General features: G+C 36.5%; 1 protein-coding gene across 1 annotated transcript; it reads right to left on the reverse strand.

The window, feature by feature from the left end:
- Positions 1-375: 375 nt before the first annotated feature.
- On the reverse strand, positions 376-19,237 carry AIMP1 (aminoacyl tRNA synthetase complex interacting multifunctional protein 1; the record flags this gene model as incomplete). The annotated part of the gene is made up of 6 exons (XM_081998759.1): positions 18,323-19,237; positions 17,503-17,616; positions 15,128-15,286; positions 12,450-12,661; positions 6,752-6,920; positions 376-542 (listed from the first exon to the last, which is right to left on the reverse strand). Exons 1-6 carry the CDS (start codon positions 18,429-18,431, stop codon positions 376-378), a joined length of 930 nt encoding a protein of 309 aa, XP_081854885.1. The 5' UTR covers positions 18,432-19,237.
- Positions 19,238-19,480: the final 243 nt, after the last annotated feature.

Raw genomic sequence — 19,480 nt, forward strand, 5'->3', positions numbered from 1 at the left:
GTTAGCACACAAGGAACAGGGCAGAAATTCTTCCTTATTGAGATGCTCTTGCTCCATACATCCTTTAAACCTTTTAGCTGTCCAGAAAATATGCTTGCCTGCCTGTAGTTCTACCTTGAACAAGCCTTGGCAATTACATCTTGAGCACTGAGTTGTTAATGACTGCTGACAATACTTAACCTCACGGACTTGTAAGCATGATGAGTGAACTGTGAAAGTGTTGGGAGGCATAACACATTCTGTAGCTCTGGAAGAGGAGTCAAACAAAAGAAGCTATTAGCCATGCATTTCAAAGGAGTAATATATCCATGGTTTTTATTGTGCTTGCATTACTTTCTATTTCATCATCTGAAAAAGCTTCTAATAACCATTTATTTATTTAATTCCACTGTTTGCCATGGTCTCTGCCCTGCAGACTCCTTTCCCTTTCACTTCAAATGGAACTCCTTTGTACGTAGCAACACACTGGTCGTTGGTATGAAGATCAGGTTGGATTTGCTCCCAAATCTTCTTCTTGGGATTAAGTTCCTTCTCAGGATCTCCTGTTTCAAAACAAAGAATAACCTAATAGCACACAACCCATAAGGCAGAGCAAGAGCTCTATGTTTCTACACATCTGTGAGAGCCCACATAGCATCACTGCACACACTTTTAAAGGGAAAAAACCCCAACATTACCTGTGATTCTCAAAGTTATTTGTTCAAAAGGTCAAGTAAATTTAATCTCTTACTTCTAATACAATGCATATTCTCTTAAAGAAAAAAAAAGGGGATTTCATTTTTAAAAGTTATTTAATCATAACACTGTCGGGTACTCTTGACTTCTTGTGTGTAACACAGGCAGGACAAACAAAAAACACACAAGACTTGCTTTAAATATAGCTGGAGCACATTTAAATGCTGAAAGGGACCTCATGCTATTTCATTGTTGATACACTATATAAATATTTTATTTTTTTTACTTGCTTGGGGTGCCATATTGGCACCATTCTGCCCAAACTATTAAAATCTTAAGTTCCAGAACAAGCAAGAACCAAAAAACAAATCCTAGTAAACAGATCCTCCCTAAGATCCTCTCAAAGGAGCCAGGACTTCCTAATGGAAAATGAGGAGGTGTTCAAGTGAGCAGAATGTCAAGTACTCTCATCTTCCACTGGCCTGTGTCCCCAAAGGTTCAGGGAAGAAAAACTATAAGGCTACAGAGATTTTTAACTGTGTCCTTCTAGTAGCTGGCTGAAATTCATTACTGCTTGGCATACTCCTGACTGGCTGACCAACAGGCAGATAAACGAACTACTCTCATTCCAGCCTGCCTTGTTTTCTCCTTTAAATGTTTTCAATTGTTCAATCTACCGTGATTGGTATCTAATCTCAATGCTTGCAAATCTAAGTTACTTCTGCCTGTAGACAAGTCTAACTTCTGTAGTTTCTATATCTGTAACTGTGTAAGAGAAGCAGACCAGGCCAGATTTCTCTGTTAAGTAGACTAGCCTTGCCAAAGCAAAATTCAATAATGCAGTCAAGTTATTTCATAACCACAAAGCATTTAATAGTTAAAAGAAAAATCAGTAATATCATTAATAAAGTAAACATTTAGAGCTAATTGCACATTTTCACAAAAATCAAAATCCTGCTCAGTGTTCAAGTTCATGAACAAAGACAGACTTGGATTTAGACCAAAGTGAATGCATACAAACTAATGAAATCATTAAACATAATGTTAAATGATCCATCATGCATTTCCCTCCCCCTCCTCCCATATAAAAAGCAAATGAATTTTTTCAGTTAAAAAAAAAAACCCTGACTTTTATTATAAAAAACACTCTTTGGATGTTAATAAGTTTCTTTGGAATCCTGCATCAAGCTCCCTCGGGATCTGTGGTGAGCTCAGATTAGATTAGCATAGGCACCAATTTAAATACTACCAGAGCTTTAGGCTGTGCTTTTTCCTATGACTTCTCCTCATTGCATTCCTTCTTCCCAGAAAATATTCTTTAGAAGGGTTTCCATAAATAAAATAAATTCAAACTTGTAATGAATGGTTTAATGAACTTCCCACTCTCTTTACATAGAAAGAGCCAAGTAAGAGGTCTGAAATTTTGTTAAACATGTCATTCAATCTAACAGTTTAAATATTGCAAAAGAAATTCTCATAATAAGAAACTTCTCCACTTTGTAACAGCACAGTAACTATTGAAAGAATATCTCAGTGCAAGAAGGGGCAAAAAGGTGCAGTGATGTGTGGCCTTACCAAAAGTTAATATCACTTAGCCCACTGTAGATTATAACTATGCAACTGAAGAAAAGCATCCATACACCAAAGCTTTGATTAAAGAAACCTGTTAACTACAGACTAACTACTGCACTTGAGCTTTAGCACTTTTTTTTGAGAGAGTTATTAACTAAATTGCCAGGGATTTTTAGACCAGAATGTTTATTTAACCATATAACTTAAACAACAGATTTGTGGTTCCTGTGGCATTTTTGCATTGAAGAATTTGGTCAAAGCATTAATAATACTGCTATTAGAAAGAAGATTTCACAGTTAGCTGTGAAAACTCCAAGAATTATTGCTGTCTTACGGCAGTTACTGTGTAGGAGGGTATAGTATTTACAGACAGGCAATAGAGTAATTTTTCTATGGGTCATAAATCAGACCTTTTCCACTGAAGGCAGATAGAAATTTGGTAAAGTTCTTAATACAATAGAGGCCAAACAGATCTTGAAAATTCATGTATTGGAATAGGACACAGTGTTAAAGTTCCCCTAAGGGCAATGATATCAAGTACATAAACAAAGAAGAACATTCCTCCAGACAACAGCATTGCTTATCAAATCACTCCTCTATGACACTGAAGATCGTTCTAGGAAAACTCTCAAGTTTCTGCAGAAAAAAGTTCAATTGGTTTGAATCAATATACCTTTTGTTTACTGTGACTAAAATGGCCAAGGAAAGCTAGCCTGTATCTCATTAATATTCTGCATGGTGGTGAGAGAAGGCTTAAAAGTAACTTGATGCCAAGCTGCTTGATAGACAGCTGTGCGCATTTTAGAGTTGCTTTATTGTTGCTGCTGCTTCTGTTGCTTCATAGGCTTTCATATTTCAAACTAAAACAAGACACAGCTGTCCTTTCCATTTTAATTTCAAGGACTCAGACTGAATCTTTATGCTTTAAAATTACTCCTTAAAAACCAAACTGATCAGAATATAAATGGGTTACAATTAAGCACTGAAATTAAATGACATCTGACATGGCAAGGATTCTACCCTCCTGAAAACAGCATCAGTGAAATGCCACATTGCCTTTGAGGAAACAGCAGTTAAGCAGCATGTGAGATTTTAACACAAAAAAGGCGAGTAGAAGATACAGACATACAACCCCATTAAAAATTGAGAAATAGTTTTATGCTGTCCCAGTGAGTTCCCCCATCTCAGGAATAAAAGAAAAAAACCTAAAAAACCAGTTGTTTAAGGAGGAGGAAAAAAAAAAAAAAAACCCAACACAAACCCCCAAACCCAAACAAGGAATTGGGGGAAGGAACCAAACACACTAAAAGTTGTTAATCAGTTGGGCAAGAAGGTAAGTAGCAACAATCTTTGCCCCTAGCTAAAAGAAATTAAAAAAAAAAACAAACCACAACACTAAAGCGAACCAAAACCTACCAATGAACAGTGTTAATACCTTTGCATATACACAAATTTACAGAAGCAGATGTCAGAATGATTTTGTAAGTCTCCATCCACCAATGTTTTTTCTTGCTTTTTCCTACTCACTTCAAAATCATGAAATCACAAGTCTTAAAATTCTTTGAAATAAGTTTTCTCTAACAAGGAGATACATGACTCTGCTCCACATTACTAGACATATTTGCAAAGTCAATGATTAGCTTTAATCTCATACTTATCAATTTTTCTGAGCAGCTATTTATGAAACATTAGCAAACAGCTGCCATATTTGAGACTACAACCTATAGCTCTGGATAAGGGGGTTGTGAAAGCCTTCATTTTGCACTTAACGGAACTCCATGTCTTTGGCTCCTTGTCAGAAGGAAACCGATATAAAACATACAAGACCTTGTATTACGGACTGCAGGTCATAACTTTAGAACTAGTACAACTTTTACACCACCTTTACCTTATTCTACATCTTTTAGGAATCAAAATGTCAACAGAATATCTGCATACCTTAACACTTGGCAATAATTTAAAAACAAATGTTTCTATAACTGATTTGCTCTAGGAGAAGCTTTTTGCAGTTGTAAAAAAAACCTGGAGTCAAATAGTTCAATTGTTTTGATAAAACTTACCTCATTAGTCATGTGCAAGAAGAGATACGCTGGCTAAAAAAGAACAGTACTACTACCAGTTCTCACATTATTTTCAAATGCCAGTTATACAAAGTTACCTGAGATATAAGCTTGGAGTAAGGTTATGTCTTAGACAAAAATAAAGAAGAGAGACCCTCCACCCCTCAAAAAAGCCACATGCCCAGGCTGACCTGTACATTATTTTGCAGGACTTACGCAGTAGAGGGTTTACTCCACAGCTTGATGCTATCTTTTGCACATCCATTTCCAAAGCAGAGCACAACACAAGCGTATCCTTGCATGTAAAAAGGGTCACACCTCCAACATTTAACTCACATTTAACTACCTTTACTCACAGATATGTGATAACTACTAGAAGTTATGAGTGAGTATTCCTACAGTTTAGCCAATGCAACTGGTGAAGCCTTTTGGATTTCTGTACAGCTTACTAATGCTGCATCTCAACTAGAAAGCTCGGTATATTTTTCATACAAAAAACTAAAAATGAGAAGAGTGCTGCAAGACTGATTCCCTTCTTAAACATTATTTTGAAATATTTTCAATCAGAGCATTAAGTCACAGCAAGCTGAGCTTTCCTCCTGTTTCAAAAACACCTAGATAGACCACTGCTTCCTTTATCATATATCAACCAAAATATCTATCTTTTTAGAGCATCACAGTTTCTATCATGAAAAGCATAAAAATATCTACATACATACATATATATTTATGAAAGGTATTTCATGCAAATATGTTGAGGCATAAAGCTTGCCAAGAAGTTCATAAATAAAAATGCTGCACCTCTGACAATTTCTAGATGTACAGCAATAGATTAAAAAGGTTAATATGTTTCTACGTAGAAAACAGAAAGCTATACCTTCCCACATGTGAAAGCCAACTTTTGAGCAACAAATTTATCCTGAAGATGAATACTTTGTTGATAAATGCACTCACATACAACTCCACCCAATACAAGAAAAATTGATCTAAATTTCAGTATTTCCTAAGATAAAATGATGCAGCGATCCTGACCAGAAGACCACTGTTCATCAAGAACTCTGTGATCCACAGAACAGTTGATCTGAGTAGGTCTGGGCTTGTGTTGTGCTGCACTAACTCCTGGTGCGCAGGATAAACCTAGCCAGCTGACTGCAACGGAGGAGCCTGCAGGCAGCTCCCACGTGGTACCAGCGACCAAGCCACCTGCGTGTCCTCACCTTTATGGAACAGTCATAATTCTCATGTGAACTTCCTGTCTGTTGACAGTCAAAATGAGTAAGAAAATACCACAACAGCTGGAATTACTAAAAGGGGGGAATCTTTTCTATGGACAGGGAGTGCACACCATACTGCATGTGGATCAGAAGCCTGTTTGGTGCTGCACCAACTTGGTGTTCCCATCATCTATGCGATGTAAGATTATTTATACTCTCCTCTTTTCAGTGTTAGCTCTAATAAGTAACGTTTTAAACGATACTTCACAGACTCTGAGTGCCTTTCTTACTGGGATCATAATGGACCAGCACCTCCTGATAAACACTTACAACCATTACAGAAACAACAAAACAATAATGCTAGCATATCCGTATCTTTCAGCCTGTGAGAATAAAGAACTGGCATTTGGGTAGGAGGGAAGCATTCACCAACACTACATCTGTGATGCTTATTTGAGTTCCCAATATGCAGGGTCAGAAACTAGTCTGTGTTCTATGTGAGTGTGAGGTGAAGGAAGTAGGAAAATGGATGAAAATAATCTTTTTAGAAAGTTTAAATTGCTTATTTTCTTATTTATTTTCTGAAGAAAGATACAGATTTATTGATTTAATTAAGTGGGAAAAAGTGGGAAATACCTGTCTTTGGAGACCCAAAAAGCCATTTCCTCCCAGACAAACAAAAAAAACCCTGGTGTGCTGAGTATTACAGGCTCCTCTCATAAATAGGGAGATTTCCACTCCCTCCAATCTTCTCCATCCCTTCCTCCTCCAAAGAAAATCCAAAAGCCTATCTGAAGTTCTGACACTTTCATTAGGGGAGGGAGCTGGAATCAGGAACTTACTACTTCATCACTTCCACTGAGACACTGGGAAAGATACTTTACATTTGCTTATTGTAACTTGCAAAGCGCAAATACGTTTGTTGACATATTTCAAAAGCAGAAGTACTTATTCAGACTTAAAGCAGGAAATTTTATATTAAAGTACTAGACAACTTTTTTAAGTTATTTCCCTGTATTTTCCAATTTTTGGCAGGTGGTTAAGTATTTTCAATCCTTTATTTAGACTATCTTAGCACGCTAATAATAAAAAAGTTGGAATATAACTAATTCAGAAAATGTCAACAACAACAAAAAAATGCAACCAACTTTAAAATACTGTTTTATCTGCTTCAACTCCGAGGCCACCTTGGCACATGTATGTTCTCCAATTTCCCACATATCTACTTACCAGGAAAACCTTCAAATGTGATTCTATCCCCAGGCACTGCCCCAGGAGGGGGAGCCAGAATTTCCACTTTTTCTGGGGAGCTCGCACACATCACCATTGCTTGAGATACTACTCCTCTCATCTTTGCAGGCTTCAAGTTACAGAGTAGTATTGCCATACGATTCTGCATCTTGGGGGAGGAAAACAGAAGGACATGAGTATTTAAATGCCACATGCTTTTGGAGTATCTAATTATAACACAATAATTACAATGAAGAGACCTTAACATGGACGAAAGATGCACACAATAACAGATGCACAATTTTAATGCCTGCACACCGGTAACAACATTTAAACCACTTAAGAGCTGGCCAGTGAATAATGCAGTAAATGCTCAATTGTGACATAAACTTATCACGGAAATGCAAGATGTGCAATTCAGACACCCAAAAACCAGCTGGTGCATTTCATCTGCATTCCATCTTTACTCATTCTAGATCACCACTTCAGTCCACTTTCAATATAGCACTATTAACCCAACAATTTCAATTTTTAATAACAACCACCACCCTCCCCCACCCCACAAATTAGGCTAACTCAGATCAAGAATTTCAAACTGTGTACCGGAAGCATACAGGTGTTTTACATAGTTAGCTCACTAGAATCTTAAATTTTATCTTATTTAACCCAAATGCTTTGAATTTTTTTTTAATTTTTTAATTTGAAATTAATTTGAAGATGGCTCTATATACCGTGCACTGAAATTTGTTAGAGCAAAACCGTAGAGCTACATTTCTTCCTTTGTTGTTTAATAAAAATTATAATAGTAAACCAGAAAAAAAATATACTTTATTAGCGGAAATTACCATACTGTAGCCTAGAAACAAACCACACTTTCAAACTGAGTAAAAATTAAACCAGAACATTCTTAGGAGACAGACAGAAAGCAAGGAAGCCTTAATTCCCATAGTCCTAGTGCACACACATACACACATACATATGTATCTCTAGATTCCAGTCTTTTTGCATTACAACATAAACCTTAAGAAAGCTGCAGGATTAATACTTAAAAACTCAGATGATCAAGTATTCTGAATACTGCATACTTCCCATGTAGAACATTTTAAAAAGCAAAAATATAAAGCTCCAAAATGAAACAGTTACAATGAAAAGCTGATCTTGCCTACGTTTCAAGGCAGCCCATTGACTGAAAATTTCTTAAGTTATTGCTAAGGATATAAACCACCCAAAACACAAGAAACGTCTGTAAGATGTCCACAACTCTGCAATGCAACTTATAGATATTATCTAACACTGAATAACAATTAGCAAATGGATATAGAGAGCAAAAGAAACAATATTTCTGCATTTGGTACTCAACTTTAGTTTTGACTAACTGGAAAAAATTCTAGACTGCAAAGCATCACTTCTTTATTATACAATTGACGAAACCAGACTGCATTAATGGAGCAATGGAGATCATCTTCAAACTAACAGGAAAGAAAACCAAACTAGCATCACGTCATTCCTTTTTCTTCAATCGCAGTGGCCCAATTGTTTATATATTTTGCATGAGATTTCCGTATGAGAAGTTGATTACTACTACAAAATTAAGAAGCATTTATCAACATTTCAAACATACACATTATCCCATCACTTTGACTAGGAAGTATCTGCAAATGCTTTTGCAAAACTGCTCTAATACTAAGATATGTGTATTGATTTCACAAATAAATGGTAAGAAAACCCACAAGGTTAAAAAAAAAAAAATTTTTATAAAGCAAAGAAAAACCCACCCCAAGATGGTCAGCCAAAACCACAACATTGCTGTTTCAAGGATGGGGTTTTCCTTTTTATTGTAAATGGCTCAATTTTAAACTGCCTTCAGATAAACTACAATTCCCTAAATATAGAGGGAAAAAAAGAAATTATACCTAAATACATGCTTCCTAACAACACAGAAGTTTTTAGGGTTTTGCATTTGGGTTTTTTTGTTTGTTTGTTTTAAATATCTGTGCTAATTTTTACAGAAGGGACTTACTGTAATGTTTCCAGAAAACAGGGCTTCAGTAGTACAATAGTAAATACCTCTGTATTCATGCATAGTAAGTACCAAAAAAATTGTTTACGAACCATCAAGAAATCTGATGTTCAGATATTATTCTATATGCATAGCTCTTAGGAGATCTTTCTACAGTAAGTGATTAAAAAAACCCTGAAATGTGTCAGCTACAAAGGGTTAGATCCAGTAATTCTACAGATGGTCACTCCCAGTAACCCCATAAATTAAAGGAACAAAAGAAACAACCTCGTTTTTCCAAAAGTAACTATAAAAACAAATGGGGGAGTTTCCTGACAGATAGATAAGATTGGGCAGAAACAAAAAAAGGGGAAGAAACCTTTCCCAGTATGTGAAAAGTTCTATCAGAAATACAGGGTGTTACTGAAAAGCAGCTGAAGGTGACACAGATAGACGGTAAGCGTATGTCTCCTTCCACATATGTGCTATTATCCAGTAAAGCAAATTCTGGTTAATAACAATAAGGCAAATCTCTACACTTAAAAAGACACAAACAGAAGCAAGTCTATGTCTACAGGGGACTGATAAGGCTTTGGCATCTCAGGAAGTGTTTGATACATAAATGAGCTGAGAATAAGCACAGGAAATTCAAATGTTATCTCCTTGAAACGGTAACAACCTCCACTGGCCTTCCAAAGAGCCAACCCTTTCGTTTCAGAAATCCAGGAACTTCAAAACTGACAACTCAACTAGTAAGAAACAGATTTAATTTCAGCAAAAATGTTAGTTGTTACAGTTTCTGTGGTTGGACACACAGCTACTTCACATTCAGAATCAAACAATGCATTTTCCCAACATGCTGCTACAATGAAGTGGGTCGGGAGGAAGAAGAAATAAACCTAAGAAACTAAAATGAGGAAAGGTTAATCCTGAAGTTTACCATACAGAAAAACCAAGACCTCCTCCTCGAAGCACAAGTGTTAAATTGCTCTTGCTTGGGTAATCCTTGAAGTTACCTGTCTAACTGATTATCAGCCAACTATCCCTCTATATCTCAAAATCAGATACCATGACAGACTGCAATGGCTAGTGAATATGAGTGAAAAACAACACACTGATTGCTTTAAAACTAGAGTGAGTTGCAATACCAACAGCAACAAAAAGCCTTCCTCAATTTATTACGTGCTTGTCTGGATCCTAAGTTTGCCAGCAAACGTAATTTACAAGTTACAGGCTTGGTTACATATATATTTCTATTTGTTTCCTACCTGAAAAGAAACACAGTAGCTTTTAATATAGCCTTGAAGCACAATGCTACAAAAGCAGAGGAAAAAAAAACTGGTTTGCTTTAAGAAAGGTGTCTTATATTACATATAATGTGTCAATAAGTTTACAGTCATGTCGTAGTCACTGTCCTTCATGATTTATAGAAACATGTTTTCCCTGTAGACCAGACGAAGAAAATCAGAAGATCAAGAGTATGTATAAAGAATATAATTACTATTCTATCTAAGAAAAAGAAATATAAACTCAAGTACCAGTTTTTAATTCCTGGGTGGACAACACTTACCCTTAAACAATAATCTAGAAAGAAAGAAGGTGAGACTATCTAAGTAGAAAGAAAAAGCTTTTGCTATAAAAATAAGACTATATAGTTTGTAACAGATATAGCTGTAATGCATCCTCTCACCAAGAATGGCCGTAGGATAGTGTTTCTGGAGGCAGATGGTGGCCTCTTCTCTTCTTGCTAAGTTTAAGATACATGCTCTGCATTCTCTTCCTTCACTTCAGACCACAGACATGAGGGTCTCTTAGGTTGATGGGGATTTCAGGAGGTAAAAAGTGGCACTTGAGAATTGCCTGAATTTCAAGAATGACTGCCTGAGACAGGTATTGATGCTAGGAGCACACAGACATCAACTTCAAAAAGCCAAATACAGTGGCAGAAAAGCTGGCAATTCCTGCTGACGTTTCTGAATGTTCTCCAACTGTTCCCAGCTGCTGCTGAAAGAGCTCAGTATTGGCATGGTCCACCTCATGTTTCAGTTCCATATCCCTGATACTGACAATGCATGTATCTATCTATACATGATACTTGAGGGTGCAACTTCTGACTTGGCTTCACCACCATCAGTGGTGCACAAAACCACAATGTACCACATATGAAGTGGGCATGCAAGAAGTTTTCACACCCACAAAAAACTTGCACTGCATACTGAAATGTTAATGAAGATACACATCGTCCTTCCTAACTAAAAGTAAAATCAGATGATACAAATACTACAGCCTCAAACACTGCTAAATTGCCACCTCAAACACTAGAATCATAAATAGCTGAATATTTGGTGAATTATATCTATGGTACTTGATCTGATGCATACATTTTTATTTAAATGTATGGCAGTAGTCACATGCCAGGCCTTCACATTTTTGAACACTTGAAAAAACAGAAAAAGATGGAAGCCTGCCTCTAAGAATTTACTGTCTAATGGACTTGAAAACCAAAACCAGACACACAAATTAACTGTTCCCAAAGAGTGTGCATAAATGATCCCTAATTCTCTGTTAATGAGTACTTTGGATTATTTTTTCCAGACAGAAAGCAGGTTAAAGAGAAAAGACTGTTACTGCCACTGCATTCTATACACTTTATGTTCGTAACCTTATTTAGGCTTTTAAGACTTTTCTTCTACACACTTTCTTGAGAGTGGACTGCTAAAAAAAAAAAAAAAAAGGCAGTGTGAATTTTTCCCCACTGCAAATCCAGTAACTGGACACTGTCAGGTGATCAGTGCAAAATAGTTATTGCATTCAGTCATTTTTTTCAGTTCAATAACTTTCTCTATCATAAAAACAATCACAATTTTAACTGCTTCCTACATTTGCAGTCTTACATAGGGAGAAGGCCTGATTAGGGATTAAAAAGGCATTTGAGAAAATTTAGCTTTTCCACAATAAGATCAATTCCTTCATGACCCATTTCAAAGTTGCTCTGTGGAACATTGCTTTAACTGCCAAACTTGCATCTGAGTTTAGAAGCAGCCTTCAGTCAGTTCCTTCCTTCCACTGACCCTCTAGGAGAGGCATGAAAGAAAAATATATTGTTGAAGTCTTAGGTTGTTCCCAAGACACACATAAACCATGCATGTCAAACAGAAGTGTATCAACTAAAAAAAGCATAGAGGCAGACTCTATTGCTGACAAGGAAGTAAAACAACAGCGGAATACAAAATGCGTATTTTAAATCACTCACTGCCAGCCATGTTAAATTTACACGCTCTTTGCTTTACTCCGTGCCAAACACTTCAACGGGCCATAAAGAGAGTTTGAAGGCAAAGGTTTCAATAGTTTAGATGATAGCAAAAAGGTATTGTGGGTTCTCTACTACATACTAGGAAACCTAAAGGGAGAATCGCAGCTGTTTGGTTTAGGAGTCCACTGTGTACCAGTGGCATCACAGAGGAAGCAGAATAAGATCCCAAGGTAGAAGCACTGCAGGCAGAAAGGAACTGATTTGGGGTAAGGGTCCTTCTCCATTTCCTGGCAAGTGTTGTTAAGCATTATTTCCGTTTGCATTTTCTTTTTGTTTTCATGACGGCAAAAATCTTTTAGCAGAATGAAAACACATCCTATAAACAGATGAAGGTCTTAAGGTACTCTAGGAAAGGAAAAGCTATCAGTAAGTAATTTTGTTAATACCTGATCCAGGGGAACATGTTTCACTAAACCGCTGACAACAGTCCTTGGGCTTGCTTCACCAACATCCACTTCTTCGACATACAGAGTATCTGCATCCGGATGCTTTTCGGCAGTAATAATGCAGCCAACACGAAGATCCAGACGAGAAACATCCACAGGTTTTGCATCACTGCTCCCAGCAGCTGGCTGCTGTTTCTTCTCCTTCTTTTCAACTATTAAAGAAAGTGTAGTTGATGAATAAACATTGAAGAAGCATAAATAATGTATATGGCTACTGCAAGGGAAAAGCAAGCTACAATCTTAGAAATAAGTGTAAATCCAGGGTGAAACACAAATGAAAACTAAAGAGTTACCACCTCTATTACTAGTTTGCAGTGGAGCATCATCATACACACTCCAATTTAGATTGTTACTACAAGTAATTACCACCTTAGGACAAGAGGTATTTTCTTGTTTGTAAAGTGAAGTCATCCTGAACTTTAAGTGTAGCTAACATGTATGTAAGTGACACACACACAGTGCCAAAGGCCACATCAATAAGTCTGATAGTACTGTTTTAATAATTAGCAATTACCATTAAGTCTTGCCATGGTGTTTCACCAGCAAAGGGAAACGAGACAATGAGAAGTCATCAGGTTACTAGTGCTTAACAACAGCTCCTGACTGTGGACAATGCTAAGTCACTGCAACTGCAGTGTTACAGTTGCAAAGCAACCCTTCAAGATGACCTCAGCTAACATTCTTCACTGCCCAAAAATACTAGTGTGTGAAAATGCTCGTGGCTAACGAGGTTCTGCTTACGCCGAGTCTTTATCCCATAGCAATGCAAGGGTTTATCACCACCCATACATACTGTACAGTATAAAACAGCAGTGAAGCAACACTCCCCATACTCAACTGCTCATTTAGATATTCCTTTCAAGACAAGCAAGTTACATCCAGCTTGTATACAAGACTGTCCTGTTTAAAAGACATTCAAGATTTGTTTAACAACTACAATGTCTGGGGGATTAAGAAATGCCTAAGAAGTGCTTACTTAAAATAAGCGTATTCTGTTATTTTTTCATCCAAGATAGCTTACATATTAATGTAAACTAAACTCCCTTCTTTAGGGAGCAAAAAAGGAGAAGTGGACACAACATGCAATTTGATTCATTTATCATTGCTCTAGTACAGGGTTGAAATTAAATAATTAAAAAAATACTGCCTTTTTATTACTGAATGTAACTTAAGCAATAGCTCTCCAAAAATATTTCAGATCATATATGATGAATAAATAAAACCCAGTCACAAACACTAGAGCTTTTTATCTAATTGAAAATGGATTACAAATAGATTAATAAAAGCAGTCATATATACAATAATTGAAGAAAAACTGAAAGAATACCATCAAAACAGTTCATATTTAATACCTAGGATAATTTCAAAGACCTGCCATCTTTATCTTTGGTATCATTCCTCACTGTTCTCCACTTCATGACATTTCTCTACAACAGTCTGGAGCCAAAAAAATCAGCTTCTAGCACCCTATTTATTTCACTTAGGAGAAATGAAGTCTGTCATCCAAGAAGGAAAAGAGAACACAGCAAAGGATGCCTGTGCACAGCATATGTACACTACACAGCATATATACAAATGGATAAAAAACCATCCATTTCAATGCTGGAGGCTAAGGAGAAAACTGCACTCCTCTGGCCAGTGTCAGAGTCAGCCCAGAATCAACACCCAGAGAAGCCTCACAGATGAAGTTTGCAAAAAGTGGAACCAAGAGTACAGGAATAAGCAGAGAGGAAACAGATGAGATAGGTGACAGAAAGCAAAGGGATTTGAGAATTTTGTGCAAGTTTAACAGACACGTCTTCTATTAAAAGAGTTTATTAAACAGAAGTAGATACAGACAGCAAAAAAAAAATTACAGGAGGAAAGGTATTAAGAAACCTACATATCCTTCTACATTTCCTCTCTGTTGCCAAAACCAGATTATGCTATCTGCCTATGTACCCAGTACTTCCTCTTAACCAGACAATTTCACCAGTGTTGACATTGCTGTATCTGATCTATTCTGATGGAACTTCACTGCCTGTAAGAATTTTCCAGAAAAAAAACCAAAGCAGCATACTTGGAGGATGCAGAAAAACTGCAATTTACCACTCTTCCTTTAGGATTATGTTATGCTACTATTGCTTGCAAGGTATTTTGCTGAGCTGGTCTTTGCGTTTTGCTTGTACTGTTTCCATGGTGGGGGCAGGAGTGAGAAAAAAAATAATAAATCTAACAGCCTCAGAACAAAAAGCCATCCAGCCTGCCAAAACTTCTTGTCCTACACTTCGTCCCCCACCCCCACTTTTTTTTTTCCCCTTCGTTTGTGTGTGTGTATTTTCGTTTTGCTTTTTTCTGTTGTGGGGTTTTGGGGGGCTTGGGTTTTTTGTTTATTTGATTAAATGAGGGATTTCAGTCCCATTAGAAGAAATTTGGCATGTAACCTATTGAAATAAGAATCTGTAGCTTACTTGATGGCCTTCATTAGCTTCAAGCACTTCCAAGACATTCAGAACTATCACATGACTCTTCCTACTGTGGCTGTAGAAACTGTTCTTTTCTGTGCCCAAAATGATGTAAAAGCACTTGCATAAATTAAAAGCCTTAACTGTCTATCACTACTAAAAAAACTGAAGTACCTTTTTTTTCTACTTTTTCCTTCTTTTTCTTTTCTTCATCTTCACCTTTAATTTGATCTTTGGAACCAGATGATGACGCAACTGCTGTAGGTTGTGACACATCATCAGAAAACGGAGCTGTAGAAATGGCTGTACCAGGAGGAACTGCAATCTGTTTTACTAAAATTGAAACCACAGAAGTTAGAAGGGGTATCAGAACCTTGAACATGACGACATAAAGTTTCCAACATAAATGAAAAAACAGAGAGAATTGAAAGTTTTGTTTAAAATACCAAAACCACAACTGCTGAGTCGTGAAGCACAACATTACAAAACACATTTCAGAACTGAATCTATATGTGACTATTCTGATTGGTTAAGAACAATGCCTTTGACTACACATATTTTCAATGGGAAAAAGTGCTATATACAAGAAAACATACAAGCAAACACCACCTCTTTTTGTAGTTTATTTCAACATCTAGTTATCTCTGCTACTAACTCCATAATTCTCATTTGTGTTTGCCTAGTTTCAGTTTCTAGTTACTAGCTCTTGTCATACTGGAGACTATTCCGTGATTTACTACATGTAAAATACTTTTTCCATTGTCGTCAGATCATTCCTCAAATCTTTTCTTCCTGATTAACTGAGAAACTGAGCCTGAATAATCACATTCTAAGAAATTACCTGCAGCCCTAAAATGATCTGTTGATTCCTCACTTCCCTAATTCTCCATGTTTCCTTCATATTTCTTTTTAAACTGTTGATACAGAATTCTGGACATCATCTCACTATCAATCTTACCAGGTGAAAGTGTAAGAATCACCCTCCTTCTACATTCTGCTCTTCAAGAATCTCATTAAGAATTTTTACCAAACCATTGTACTGGGTAAGCATCATCAGTGCGCTAGGCAATACCATCGAGGCTCCCTTTCCCAAGAAAGGTTAGACCAGATGATCTTTTGAGGTCCCTTTCAACCTGGGCGGTTCTATGATTAATTACTGTTCGACAAATTCTTATAGTATCACTATTATAGGGTACTCCAGTCTGCATACATGCTTCTTTTTACGCTTCAGACACTCCAACTGCACTGTTTGTTGATACCCGCTCTCTTCGACACCAAAGTGATTTGCACGAATTATGTTCTTACAAGCAATTACTTTAAATCATTCAGATCTGAGATTTGTTGTACCAACAACCACTTACTTACTGTTTTGCTCGCTAGTTGTGGAAAGACTGTGGAAAAAATATATCCAATGATAATACTGTCAAAGCTAACATACACTAGTTCACTTCGAAAGCAAAGATCTGAATTTAGCACTACTACCTTTTAGGTAAACTAGCTAAATAAAGGAAGATGCATGTCAAGCTCAATATTAATTTCCTAGTCCTTTCCCATCTTGGAAAAAATCACATACCTTGAGACTTCTCTCTCAAGCATAACAGAGATTCCATGAAATATCCTGTACCTGTCAAGAATTGCTGCAGACTAACAGGCAATGGAAGAATATAAACTAATGGTTTGGTTTAGTACATGTAGGGGCTTTATTCGTGCCCAAAGGAAAAAAGAATTCTCCACATATATAAAATGCTAGTCTTTTTGAAGACTGGATGTGTTGTTTTACCAGTAAAACGTTCAGTACAGTTGAATGCTAGCATCCAGCTACACTGGATACTATCTCTCAGAATTTACAACATTGACAGTACCGATAAAAATAATAATAGCTGTTGAGCACAGAAGAGGTTTTCTTTGGAAATTTAAAGACATGCTTCAGATGAAACACTTCAGTTTTGTTTTTTCTCCTTTCTTTTTTATAATGAATTATATAATGATGGTGTGAGCTGAACAGAACTACACAGAGGAGCAAAAAGAAGGGAAAATGGTGCAATGGAAGGCTGGTGTTACTATAGCATGGAATCAAAAATTCTAAACACATTGTTTCTAATTTTACATTACCACAGATTTTCTAAGAAGACACCGCTCACCCGTACTTTGAACTGTGGCTTGATTTTCCATAGGGATTTTTCAGTCATGCTAAATACTCAAGAGTATCAGGATGTGTTAGACATTCAGCAATTTCTAAGGTATTATAAGGAGTCATTGCTATCAGTCAAATTCAAGGCTTATTATGAAAGGCACTGTACAAAAACATACCAAAACTAGCTCCACGTCTAATTAAGATTTGGCCTATGTATCTGTTAGGCTTGCAGCTTACAAAGATGTTGGAATTAAGTAACTTGTGATTAGGCATGGAACCTAGGAAAATCCAGAATTTGTAAGAAATGCCATAGAGTCACATACAGAAAGATAAAAATCAAGATGAAATAAGATAGATCTAATTAGCAGAAGATCAAAACTATGTTGTATGAGGATAGGACTTTTTTTCCCCCCACCTCCATTTCGAATTTCTGCCTGAATCAGTTCCTGTTTCAGCCCTTCGATTTCTTTCTTCAGTTTAGCATTTTCCACACGGAGCTTCTTCTCTTCTCGGAGAGATGCCTGCAAGACTAGAGTTGACACTATATTAAAAATGACAGGTTTCAATAATTAGCATTCATCATTTGGCAAAGAGAGGTTTTTTTTTTAAAAAGTTGAAACATGGAAATGTTCAAGGACTATATAATCAGAAATATTTTGGAATAATGTTTTTCTTGAAATAGCCTTTTTTTAATAGTTACATACTCAACTTGACTCTCAATACACTAGCTTCTCAATCCCCTAAATAGGCTCACAAGAAAAAGTTTCAAGAAACCCATTAGAAAAATCTTGACCATGTTTGCAATATGGAACACCTTAATTCACTGATACATATACGTATAAAACATACAAGTTGAAGGTACGATATTCTTGACAGAATCCCATAGTGGTGAAAAAGCAGTAATACTTTCATACAAATGCATAGTCTCATACCCTTCCAAACTCCCTTTATCCCCCCAAATGGAATCATGTCCTATCAAAATTCCATAATCTGTTTGTGTAATTAGTCCATCCTCATTCATGCCTTTTCTATTTCACAATAAGCAGCTTCAAAAAACCCACAAAGCACAAGACAGTGAAGCGGTGCTACTACTACAAGCTTTATCTTGGAGAACTTGAAACACATTTAAAAGACTGATAGTACCAACGAAGGTGTCCAGGTTCTCGTTTTTTTGTGCGAGCATTTAGTGTTAACCAGATGATTAACAAGTTTATCGTTGAATAAGAATTCCTTACTAGCTTTCTCCTTGAGCAGAGCAACTTGTTGCTTGAGGTATTCAATAACTTGATCAGCCTCTGCACCCTTCTGCTCCAGTCTGTTCAGCACTGCATTGTTGGCTGCCATCTTTACGCAGAAACGGGCTAAAAACCTAAACAACAGACAGTCTAAAATTAATGACTTAACATAATAACGCTACTATCCCTTACCACATGAAGCAGTTCTAAAAATCAATTGCTGAATAAGAAAATTTGGGAAGTGAACAAGCTGGGCTGCCACCTCCTAATGTAAAGCCCAAACAAAAAGCAACGTTAAACGGAATCTGATGTTTGACAGCTGCTTTCAAGTATTTTGGAAGAAAAGCTACTTTTCTTCCCAGCTGCAGAAAACATGTTCTGCCTTCATGAAACAGAAAAAATTCCACCTTCTCAGAAAGAAAGGTCTGCATAAATTTGAAAAAAAAAAAAAAAAGGAAATAAAAGGGAAAAGGTTGGACAGGAGAACACTGTATCCTGGTTTCAGCTGAAAAATTTATTAAGTGTATGCAGAATTTTATTGAGACTAAGCAAACAGAAACATCCCACAAAAATTTTCAAGCTTTTCTAATAGATTTATTCAGAATATGCTTAATACTTTATACATTGTGATTGTATATGCATCAAGAATTTACTGTTATTTTACTTTTAAGCAGAATTGGTCAGTATTTTTACTCATCTTGGATTAATACAACTTTTATTGCAGGTTTACACCTTCAGAGTTATTTTAGCACTGATTCCACTGAAATGGAAGGCTAGACACCTGGGTAACAAATTAAAGAAGTAGGAAACACAAAAGACCAGTAAAGGCAAGAGCACAAATTAAATGCTGTCTAACGCCTTTTTTCAGGATGTTCAACTTCTTTTACTAGGTTTCTCTAAAGTTCCAGAAACTACTTATGCCTTGTGAATAGCCCTTATTTCTTAAAAGCTACCAAATTTAGCCTACTTCCTTCTCTGCAACATTTGTGCCTAACAATAAAAGCTCAAATAGTAGCAACAGAACAATGAAATACAGTTAGTCACTCATATCTGCAGCAGATAGTGCTTTTACCCTCCCATTCAGTATCTAGAAGAAGAAAGAATCTGTGCTAACAGCTGCCTCATCTGTAAATCAAGAAAGCTGATCATAGGTGGGAA

Source organism: Phaethon aethereus, assembly GCF_964289735.1.
Source record: "Phaethon aethereus genome assembly, chromosome: 4".
Lineage (NCBI taxonomy): Eukaryota > Metazoa > Chordata > Aves > Phaethontiformes > Phaethontidae > Phaethon > Phaethon aethereus.